General features: G+C 26.8%; 1 protein-coding gene across 1 annotated transcript; it reads right to left on the bottom strand.

Moving 5' to 3' along the window:
- LOC101238357 (heparan sulfate glucosamine 3-O-sulfotransferase 1) lies at positions 1-7,689 on the bottom strand. The gene is made up of 2 exons (XM_065791781.1): positions 7,527-7,689; positions 1-1,908 (listed from the first exon to the last, which is right to left on the bottom strand). The coding sequence occupies exons 1-2, from the start codon at positions 7,618-7,620 to the stop codon at positions 965-967; spliced, it is 1,038 nt and encodes a 345-aa protein (XP_065647853.1). The 5' UTR covers positions 7,621-7,689; the 3' UTR covers positions 1-964.
- Between the last annotated feature and the right edge of the window lie 4,277 nt (positions 7,690-11,966).

The raw sequence follows: 11,966 nt of genomic DNA, 5'->3' as shown, positions 1-11,966 counted from the left end.
TGAAAACATGATCTTCTTAAGATAACATAAAAAATCTTCCTAGTATTAAAATAAATTCAAAAAAAATATTCTTCAAAAATGAAAGATATCAAAATAATATATATCTCAAAAACTTGAAACTTAGAAAGCTTTAAACAAACACTTGTCTATACAAAACAAACATTTGTCTATACAATATACAACACTTGTCAATACACAAAAACTTGTCTATACAATATATTTCATAAAGTCAATTAAATGTAAAAGATACAAAACATATTTTGAAAAATAAGTTAATTAAAGAACAAAAATAGCTATACATTATAATAAATATTATAATAAATTACAAAACTTCAAAAGGTTCGTATATTATAAAAAACATTAGATGAGTGGTATTATGTAACAAAAACCAAACACAAAACAATTACTTCCTAGATAAATTCAATGCCTTATGTGTTTAATAAAAAATGCCCTTTGATTTGATTGGTTCTTAAAAGAATGCCAGCTGCCAAGGCTTCTAGTCGTAAATGAGGGTAAGAACCAGCATCAAATAGAGGTTATATGCAATACCACTCTTAGGTAAAAATTACCATTAAATATCTTTTGTTATTTAATATTAAATTAACATTAAATAAAAAAAAAAATAAAATGGAGATAATAAATAATAACTCTACTAAAATTTTAAAAAATCGTTAGATAATTTTAGGGAAATAAAATATGCAATGATTTATTAAATCAGTCATTAAGGGAATCAACAATTATTATATAACTATTATTATCTAGAGGTCTATTCACACTTCATAATTTTCAGGAGATAACACGTTTATTCCATTTTTACTTGGAAATAAAACTTATTGCTTTCATTATTTTATCTGAAGCACTTAATGATTCCATCTTCACATTTAGAACCAGTAAGAGATTGGAATTTTTTTACTTTTTTATTTTTAATGTTCAAAAACTTTTGTTGAAATGATATCCATTTCATTCATGATACCCAGCCAAAATTCTTATTGATTATAGAAAAAAACTGTTTATTGTAAGATTTAAAAAATTTTAGCATTTTTATTTTTGTACTTTTTTTTACGTAAGGGTGTTTTCGACCTTTAGTTTCACCTAAACAGCCTTCTTCTTCTTTTTCAACACGAAGACAATAAAAACCTTTAGTTTGGTTATATACAAAAGAGCTTTTATTGATAACCAAAGGAATATTCAAAAACTTTTGAATTTCCTTCATTTCTAATGCAGGGTTTTTGATAAACTCATCACCATTTGCAAAATACATTTGCTTCATGGGAAAAAATTTTAGCCATCTTTGTAGATGCTCTGCATAAAGTCCGATTTTGATTAGGCTACTATTTATGTTAATTTTCTTAGGTATAGAACCATCTATAAAAATACGCTTTTCTATTTCTTTTACTTCATCAGCTGATTTAGCTAAAGTCTGAGCGAAATCAGAAATCGCTCTTTCTACAGGATCTCGAAAAATAAATATAAGTTTAATAAATGGTGATAAATTATATATTCTCTCTGGTGCATTTGGATTAATAAAATACCCAGGTGTCTTCTCAATAGTTACTTGGTTTTCATGAGAAAAAGGCATTTCAGCAAGATAATAATCTAATCCTTTGTTGTAATTATCATCCTTATCAAAAAAATGCATCTCTTTACCAGCTGACCGAACATGAGGATGTTTGGCTAAAAAGGAGAGTAACGCTCTCGTTCCGCATTTCTTGACTCCAGCAATAATAGCTTGTGGAAATCTTTTTTTTAGATTACCGGAGCGCTCTGTTTGATTGATAGATTTTGTTTGACTTTCAACAAACTGAAAATTTAGTATATGTTTGACTGACATGACTGGATCACCCTTTTCCAAGGTCTGCTCATCTCCAGAATCTTTCAACTTATCATGCGTACTTTTATTGCTTAAAACTAAAAATAAAAAATATGCAATTCACACATATAGTTATTAGAAACATACAATTTACAAAATTTAATAATTAAATGTACGCATTTATTTATTAAATGTACACATTTATTTATCAAATGTGTACATTTTAAAAATATTTAACAATTTATGAAAAAAAGAACCCAAATATAGTTCTAAACCTTTTCTCTTTGATTTCTACAATATTTCTGAGAGTAACATTAACCCTAATTATTCAAGCTATAGTATATAAAAAAAGTCTTTTGTGTGTTGATCATATCTAAATCAGTATTCAAATTTTCAAGACTAACACATTAAAAAATTTTTTTTGTAAAAGAAAGTTTTTATGATTGATATATAAATTATACATATAATTATATGTATATATATATACATATATATATATATATATATATATATATATATATATATATATATATATATATATATATATATATATATATATATATATATATATATATATATATATATATATATACATATAGAACCCTAAGATGTTGTCCAAAAGTTTTTTCCATATTTTGTTGACAAAAAGTAAAAATTAAAATGCAATATATATATATATATATATATATATAGATCTATAGTTTGTTGGCTTTGGGAAGAGCGGAAGGAAAAAAGTGATTCTTACGCCAACACATACATCATTTTTAATTACTTTTGACTTTCGTCCAACATTTTCGTGTTGGACGAAAGTCAAAACCATTAATTTAATTACAAATTGTTATATAAAAAAACCACAAAAACGCAAATTTAATTGACCAGAATGTTTTTAAAAACATTCTAAATGTTTTTAAACATTGTGAATGTTTTTAACAATATAAACAATGTTTTTATTTTTATTTTTTTTAATAAAATGTTTTTATTTTTATTTTTTTTATTAAAATGTTTTTATTTTTATTTTTTTTACTGTAAATCATGCGCGGAGTGTTGCTACATTGACTATCTTATAGCCTGACTCGCAAGGGAGTGCTGCTACATCGACTGACAAATAGCTTGACCCGCAAGGAAGTGCTGCTATATCGACTGAGGGTTTGGTTGGGGCAGGCAGTCTATCATTATTAAAAAAAAAAAATTCCGGTCTTGAATTTTAATTTTTACTTTTTGTCAACAAAATATGGAAAAAACTTTCGGACAACATCTAAGGGTTCTATATATATATATATATATATATATATATATATATATATATATATATATATATATATATATATATATATATATATATATATATATATATATATATATATATATATATATATATATATCTATCTATAGTTTGTTGGCTTTGGGAAGAACGGAAGGAAAAAAGTGATTCTTACGCCAACACATACATCACTTTTAATTACTTTTGACTTTCGTCCAACATTTTCGTGTTGGACGAAAGTCAAAACCATTAATTTAATTACAAATTAATTGTTATAAAAAAAAAACCAAAAAAACGCAAATTTAATTGACCAGAATGTTTTTAAAAACATTCTGAATGTTTTTAAAACATTCTGAATGTTTTTAACAATATAAACAATGTTTTTTTTTTTTTAATAAAATGTTTTTATTTTTATTTTTTTTAATAAAATGTTTTTATTTTTATTTTTTTAACTGTAAATCATGCGCGGAGTGTTGCTACATCGACTATCTTATAGCCTAACTCGCAAGGGAGTGCTGCTACATCGACTGACAAATAGCCTGACTCGCAAGGGAGTGCTGCTGCATCGACTGACAAATAGCCTGACTCGCAAGAGAGTGCTGCTACATCGACTGACAAATAGCCTGACTTGCAAGGGAGTGCTGCTACATCTACTATCTTTTAATTATTAAAAAGTCTATTAATTAATAAAAAAAATAATTCCGGTCATGCATTTTAATTTTTACTTTTTGTCAACAAAATATGGAAAAAACTTTCGGACAACATCTACGGGTTGTATATATATATATATATATATATATATATACAACCCGTAGATGTTGTCCGTAAATGTTGTATATATATATATATATATATACAACCCGTAGATGTTGTCCAAAAGTTTTTTCCATATTTTGTTGACAAAAAGTAAAAATTAAAATGCAAGACCGGAATTATTTTTTTTTATTAATTGAGAGATTGCCTGCCCCAACCAAACCCTCAGTCGATGTAGCAACACTCCCTTGCGGGTCAGGCTAAAAGATAGTAGATGTAGCAGCACTCCCTTGCAGGTCAGGCTATTTGTCAGTCGATGCAGCAGCACTCCCTTGCGAGTCAGGCTATTTGTCAGTCGATGTAGCAGCACTCCCTTGTGAGTCAGGCTATAAGATAGTCGATGTAGCAACACTCCGCGCATGATTTATATTAAAAAATAAATAAAAATAAAAGCATTTTCTTAAAAAAATTAAAAATAAAAACATTTTATTAAAAAAAATAAAAATAAAAACATTGTTTATATTGTTAAAAACATTCAGAATGTTTTCAAAACATTTTCAAAAACATTCTGGTCAACTAAATTTGCGTTTTTGTGGTTTTTTTAAAAAACGATTTATTTGTAATTAAATTAATGGTTTTTATTTTCATCCAACATGCAAATGTTGGACAAAAGTCAAAAGTAATTAAAAGTGACGTATGTGTTGGCGTAAGAATCACTTTTTTCCTTCCGCTCTTCCCAAAGACAACTAACTAAAGATCTATATATATATATATATATATATATATATATATATATATATATATATATATATATATATATATATATATATATATATATTTATTTATATATATATACATATATATACATAACCCCTAACTGGTTGTCAGAAAGTTTTTCCATATTTTGTTGACAAAAAGTAAAAATTAAAATGCAAGACTGGGATTTTTTTTATTATTACTTAATAGACTGCCTGCCCCAACCAAACGTTGTGAGTCAGGCTATTTGTCAGTCGATGTAGCAGCACTCTGTTGCGAGTCAGACTATTTGTTAGTTGATGTAGCAGCACTCCATTGCGAGTCAGGCTATAAGATAGTTGATGTAGTAACACATGATTTACAGTAAAAAAAAATAGAAATAAAAATATTTTATTTAAAAAAATTTGCGTTTTTGCGGGTTTGTAAAAAAAAGATTAATTTGTAATTAAATTAATGGTTTTAACTTTCTTACAACACGGAAATATTGGACGAAAGTCAAAAGTAATTAAAAGTGACGTAATTGTTGGCATAAGAATCATTTTTATTCCCAAATGCAACAATTTATATATATATATATATATATATATATATATATATATATATATATATGCACACATATATATATTTCGACTACGATATATATCCTTATATCGTAGTTGAAAGAGACTTTTATGGTAAAAAAAAGTCTCTCTCAACAACATTTAAGCAACATTTTAATGTCATCTAGAAATTAAAACAATTAAAATAATGCAGAAGTACATTGAGTTTTATTGTTGCTTAAAAAACCACAATATTAATGACTATAAACTTTTTTAAAATAATTGCGTTTTGGTTTTTGTATTGTTTTATATTTTTAAAAACATGCGAGGAGTGTTGGTTAGGGTGTCCCAAAAAACAACATTTTTGAAAAATATATGCAGAGACCCCCAGAGACCTTAATGTGTTTTATCTAATACAAAAACACTAGATTTAAAATTTTTTTGAATAAAAAATATTTTAAAGGGTCCCTTTAGACCCTTGAATATTTAATGGGTCCCTAATATTTTCAACAAAAAAAATTTTCAAAAATATGTCAACCTGGTATTCAAATGAAGCGAAATTATATAAAAATTTCAAAAATAATATAGATTTCAAATATAGAATTGTTATTTTTGGTTTTATTACATGAAAAATTACGTTTTTTAACAAAAAACAAAAAAATGCATTTTTTATGTATTTTAATGACAATATTGATAAATAAGTTAAAATTTTTCAAAATTAAATATTATTTTTGAAATTTTTATATAATTTTGCTTCATTTGAGTACCAGGTTGACATACTTTAAAAAAATTTTTTTTTTTTAAATATTAGGGACCCATTAAATATTCGAGGGTCTTGAGGGACCCCTTAAAATATTTTTTATTCAAAAAAAATTTAAATCTAGTGTTTTTGTATTAGATAAAACACATTAAAGGGGTCTCTGCATATATTTTTCAAAAATGTTGTTTTTTGGGACACCCTAGTGTTGGTACATAGTCTGATAAATAAGTAAAACATGCGGGTGTGTTGTAAAACAGAAGTGTTGCTTTTTCTGTAAAATATGCAAACATGTCTGCAAACTGCATTATTTCACTCGTAAATTATTTGAGGTCACACGATTGTTTTAAAATGTAAACAAAAGTTTACACATAAAACAAGATAAGTTTTTTCTAAGTCAGCCAAGTTTGAAAACATATTTAATAGCATAGCTAGAGGTGCAGAAAAATAATTTTTTGATGTTCATATTCATAAAAGGTTGAAGTATTACTAATTCCACAGACTTTTCAAAAATATTACATTTTTTATTCAAAATGAAAAAAAACAAAAATATAAATGCATTAAAACTAACTTTTAAAAAAAAAACAAAGTCTGCGGAAATCTAGATAGAACAAACATTTAGTAACAAGTATTCGAATTTCAGCCATCAAACTTGTAGTCATGTTATCAAATCTTAGTTGTCCTAAAACAGGTTTTCCATAAAAATTGCAAAAAACAGAAAAGTGATTCCAAATTATTGGAAATATTTTTACAACTTTTAGCTTTATTCCATTTAATGTAAATATTTATTTAACAAGGAAAAATAGATCTTTTATAAATATTTTATTTGAAGATGAAAGCATTTATAGAAAAAAAAAAAAACTATCATTTTAAATTTAGCGAAATTTATGATGCCAGGCACGCTTTTATATTGATTGAAACAGCTGTGTATAGCCTGCTGCTACAAGGAAGTGCTGCTACATCAACTATCTTATAGCCTGCTACTACAAGGGAGTGCTGCTACATCGAGTATCTTATAGCCTGCTGCTACAAGGAAGTGCCTTTACATTGACTGAGGGTTTAATTTGGGCAAGCAATTTATCAATAAAAAAAAAGTTTAAGCTAATTTAATATACAATTTTTGATTAATTAAAATTTTTTTTTAATTTTTCTTCATTATAGATTATATTAACATTAAAACTCCTTAAACGAAAGTAGGAAATTTGCTTTTGTGACATAAGATAAAAGTTAAACACTTACATATATATATAAATGTATGTGTGTATGTCTGCCTGAATGTGTATATAGATATATTTAAATATATCATTGTTATTGCTATCATTATTATTACCTTTATTTTTATTAATATCATTATTTTTGTTAATATCATTATTTTTATGGGTATTAATGCTGTTTTTATTATAGTTAATATTAATGTTATTATTATTGTTAAAGTTATGATTTTTAGAGTCGTTATTATTTTTCATTAACATCATTATTTTTAGGTGTTAACTCATCATTAGTAATTATACTATTCGTAAACATCTCTGAATTGTAAGATCGTATTTTTTAAAATATATCGATTGATTGATTACATTAAATGTTAATATTAAAGACTTTTAAGTTTTATTAACTTACTGTAACTTTTATGAAACAAAATTATAAACTTACTCAAAGGTTTATGAAAAGAAAATGAATCCTCTTTTGTCAACATGTAAGTTAAAAAAACAACACAAATTGTTAAAATCAAAACAAACTTTTTCATTTCCTCAACAAAAAAACAATTTCACGGAAAATGAAACTAAAAGCAAACATGATCATCGTAACGGCTAAAATTTACGGTCTGACAAAACTACATATATACTTGGTCCACTTTGCTTCTCAAAAAAAATGAATTATGTTTTTAAATACACTAAATTTTAGTGTATTTAAAAACATAATTCATAATTTTTTTTTTTTAATTTTTTTTTTAGGTGCTCCAAGAAGACTTTACGGTCTCGTCACAGAGCAGCGCGGAAGAGTATTAAAACAGGAAACTCATGCCTCCGTCCTTACTAATGACGCTAGATATGTCAGAGCTCGCTTCGAAGTATGGATCTTTTGCTTATAAAGCAAGCGTTCTAACCACTGTAGTGCGCTCTAACCACTGCAATAATTTAGCACCATTGGGTGTTTGAGAACTAACTTCCGAACAAGATGAAAAAAAAATAGTTTTGTATGTTTATATTTTTATAATAGGAGCAAAGTAGCCCCCACAAAAGTCACTTACCTTTTACACCTTGACGTTAATAAAATTTCAAAAATTTTCTTTGCGCTTAAGTAAAATCAAAATATATTTAACTAGCTGTCATGACCCATAAAATACGGGTCCAGGGGAGTTTCACATCAACCTCTATTTTTATACTTATTCAGCTATTTATCTATCCTCTATTTCTTAAAAACAACAACTTGTGATAACAGTTAATAAGCAACAGTAATAATAAATAATAAAAACCTGTTAATAATAATAATAAAAAATTTATTCTTATCATAATGTCAAGTTGATTAGGAGTTCTTATTGGTGAGTTTTGTAATTACTTATGTGGCATTTTATGGTGCAATAAAACATGGTGCCTTGCACATATTGCTTTGCTATGCTGTTTGACAGCTAAAATTTGGTTTTTAAGCGTTCTTCTTCTATATGTGGTAAATTAAGCATTTTTAACTTTCTTGAAGCTGCAAAGCCACACAAGTGAAGGTTTTGTTAAGCAAGTGTTACAGCGCTTACGTGAAGTTTTCAATATTGATTTTTCGAAATGCAAAGGTTAGTTCTACCACAATGCAGCTAATATTTCTGGTTTCTACAAGTACATGCAGAAAAACATTCTAGAGGAAAAGAATTTTGCTTGATACATAAAATCAAGTAGACAACAAGATTTTGTGAATGAGGCAGTAAACTTTTTCCATCCAGTGCAACTAATATATACTTTTTTCCTCTGATTAATCTACAGATCAACCTACAGATGGAAGATTATGAAAAGATGCCTTGTGAATAAAACGATGGTAAAGTTTCTTTCCAATACCAGATAAGAAGCACATGCTCTTACAACTAAAGCTATTCTAAAGTCTCATCCTCAGATTATAGAACCGTTAGAGTGTTTACAAGAAGACTAGTCACACAAAAGGGACACTAGAAAAAAAACAGAAAACATTCTAAAGAAGATCCAAGAATTAGAATTTGCTCTCATGCTTGCTTTTAGGAAGATGTGTCACGACATTTTTACTGGATCAGTCAAGCTCTACGAAATTAGTACTTAAAATTGAAAAAGTTTGTTGGTTTCTTCATTAGCTTCACTTCACTACTTGGATGAATCTAGAAATCTAAGTTTAAAAGATGTAAAGAAGCTATAAAAGAAATAATACCATTTGTGGATTCTAAGTCAATTTTGACCCGAAATCGAAAACGAAAGACAGTGGTCATTTATGATGATGTCCTTGAGGTATTTCTAAATGCCAAAGAAAAATTTTTTATATCTACTTTTAAAGCAATTGTTGACAAACTTTAGACAGAGATGAGTAGATGAGAAGAGTTATATAATAGTATAGTTGTTCGATCTTTAGTTTTTTTATTGTTGTACCACAAACATTTCAGTGTTGTGAAGGAATAATTAATTCTGAAGATCTGAAAAATGATTTATATACTGCACCACAACATTTCAAAATCTGAAATGCAAAGTTATAATTAAAGACAACATCGAGTCTATCTAAACGTAAAACTCGCCATGCGCATAATTTTTAACATTAATGGTTATAAACTATTCAACTGAGCGCTTATTTGAAACGTACAAAAAATCCAAGTAGTTCAACAATGAAACAAGGAAAGCTTCTCTATCACTGCTGATGATTGAAGTAGACTTGTTGTGCAAAATTAACTTGATTTACTCGAAAAATATGCAAGATGTTTTTCTAGGAAAAAGAACTTTAAAATGTAAATGTGTGCTATCTCTGACTTTATCGTCTATTAAAAAAGTTAATCTTTATCTATTAATATTATTATTTTTGTCTATTATTATTACTAAACTAATTAACTATTAATTTTATAAATTTTTGTAGGTTTTATATGAGTCATAGTTGTAAAACCATGTGTTAACTGTTTTTCTTTGTTATTTTTCTTTTGCATAACATTCAACATACCAGCGGTTAGTGAAGAGTAAGAGATCTGGGGTTGAAGGAGCACCCATGTAGGTTTGTGCCTTGTGCACCAACATGGCTTAATCCAGCCCTGTTCAACAATGTATCAAAAATATTTTAAAAAAGTTAGTTATATATAACTTTTTTTAATACGATTACAAATCAATTATATAAACCAATATATTTCCCAATTGAGTTAAGCCTTTCCTTTAATTTTAAATAGGATTTCACTTAACATAGTTTTAATATCTTTAGCAGAACTCGCTTTTAAAATATATTGTTCAAGTAGAATTTTAAGTTAAAATATATTGTTTAAGTAGAATTTTAAGTTAAAATATATTGTTTAAGTAGAATTTTAAGTTAAAATATATTGTTTAAGCTCAAGATCTTAGAATGCTACTTTTCATTATTTTTAAAGTTGTTGTTGTTGTAAATATTAAAAACTGTTTTTATATTAGTAATTTGATTATTTAGTATTCTATTTTAATTAGTTATTATTATACTTTCCATTTTCCTGTAAATAATTATAGCTAATAACATATTTGTTATATAGCCAATATTTATCATTATTGTTACTATTATTTTTTGTATTGTTTTGTTTTGTATTATTATTGTTTTTGAGAGTACAGCCTAATTATTATTAGGGATTGCATTTCAAAATTCGAAATTCGAGAATTCGAGAATTCGTTTTCATGATATAGTTTCGATTTCTGAAAAATTTTCTGCGAATTCTGAAATTAAAATTTTATTTTTTCGTGCTCTCTCCAACATTTAAATTGTGTTTTTGTTTATGTACATATAAATATTCTACGTTCTAATTCTATAAGAAGAAATAAAGAAAACAATTGTAAATTACAGTTATCCTGCATAATACAAGTAGACATAGAGAAAACATTCCTAAATTCCAGTTAATGGCTTCGTGTTTTCATTTCATATCCACATGCAATCATTTTTATATTTGGTATAACCTCGTGTTCGTTATATTTTACAATTTTTAACAGCGCTGATATTTGCTTATTGAAGAGCGGTGTGTATTGAATTATTTGGATCAATATTTTTTAAATAGGTAAGCAAGTAATAGAAGGAATAACAGCAGTTTTAATTTAACAACATTACTTGATAACTGTTTAATTTTAATTTTGTTTTGTTTAACAAGTTAAGTTATTATCAACAGTAATCCTAAAATGTCTTCAAAGGAAAGTTATTCGGAATTCACAAAGCAATGTAAAAATCAAAACTCTGTTTGGATTCATTTTTTAAGAGGATCAAAATAACTAACAGCAAAATGTAAAATATGTTATGAAATAGTAAAAACCGGTGGTTCAACGACAACGCCGAAGCACACGCATTTAAGAACAATACACTATATTAACGTATTAAAACGGGTAAAAAATGTCGTGCAAGATGAAGGTCCAGAAAGCAGCGCATCAAAAATGATTACTACAAAATATTTATTCAACAAAAAAGATGAATCACTTTCTGCAATTTTATCACAAATGTTAGCCTTAGATAATATCCTATTCAAAGTTTTCTGTACGTCTATCGATTTGAGAAATTTGTTTTTGGCTGGAGGCGCTCGAGATTATGTATTACCAAAATCACCTAATTCGATTCGCAAAATGATTTTAGAATACACACAAAAAATGCGGGCTAAAATGATGCAAATAAATTTAAAAGAAGATGGAAAAAGATTTTGCTTAACTCTAGATGAATGGACATCTTCAAAAAAACGATGTTATTTAAATGTGAATGTCCATAGCAAGAAACAGTTTGGAATTTTGGGTTTAGTACCTGTTGAAAAACGTTTCCATGCAGAGAAATGCATTACGGCTTTGAAAACCACATTGCAAAGCAACAATCTAAATATCGATAAAGATATTACGTCTATAACAACTGATGGGGCAGCTGTGATGCAAAAAGTTGGACGGAATTTTACCATGT

The sequence above is a fragment of the Hydra vulgaris genome, chromosome 02 (genome assembly GCF_038396675.1).
Source record: "Hydra vulgaris chromosome 02, alternate assembly HydraT2T_AEP".
NCBI classification, from domain to species: domain Eukaryota; kingdom Metazoa; phylum Cnidaria; class Hydrozoa; order Anthoathecata; family Hydridae; genus Hydra; species Hydra vulgaris.
Note: the sequence above shows the minus strand (reverse complement) of the source record. Positions and strands in the feature narration are given on the sequence as shown.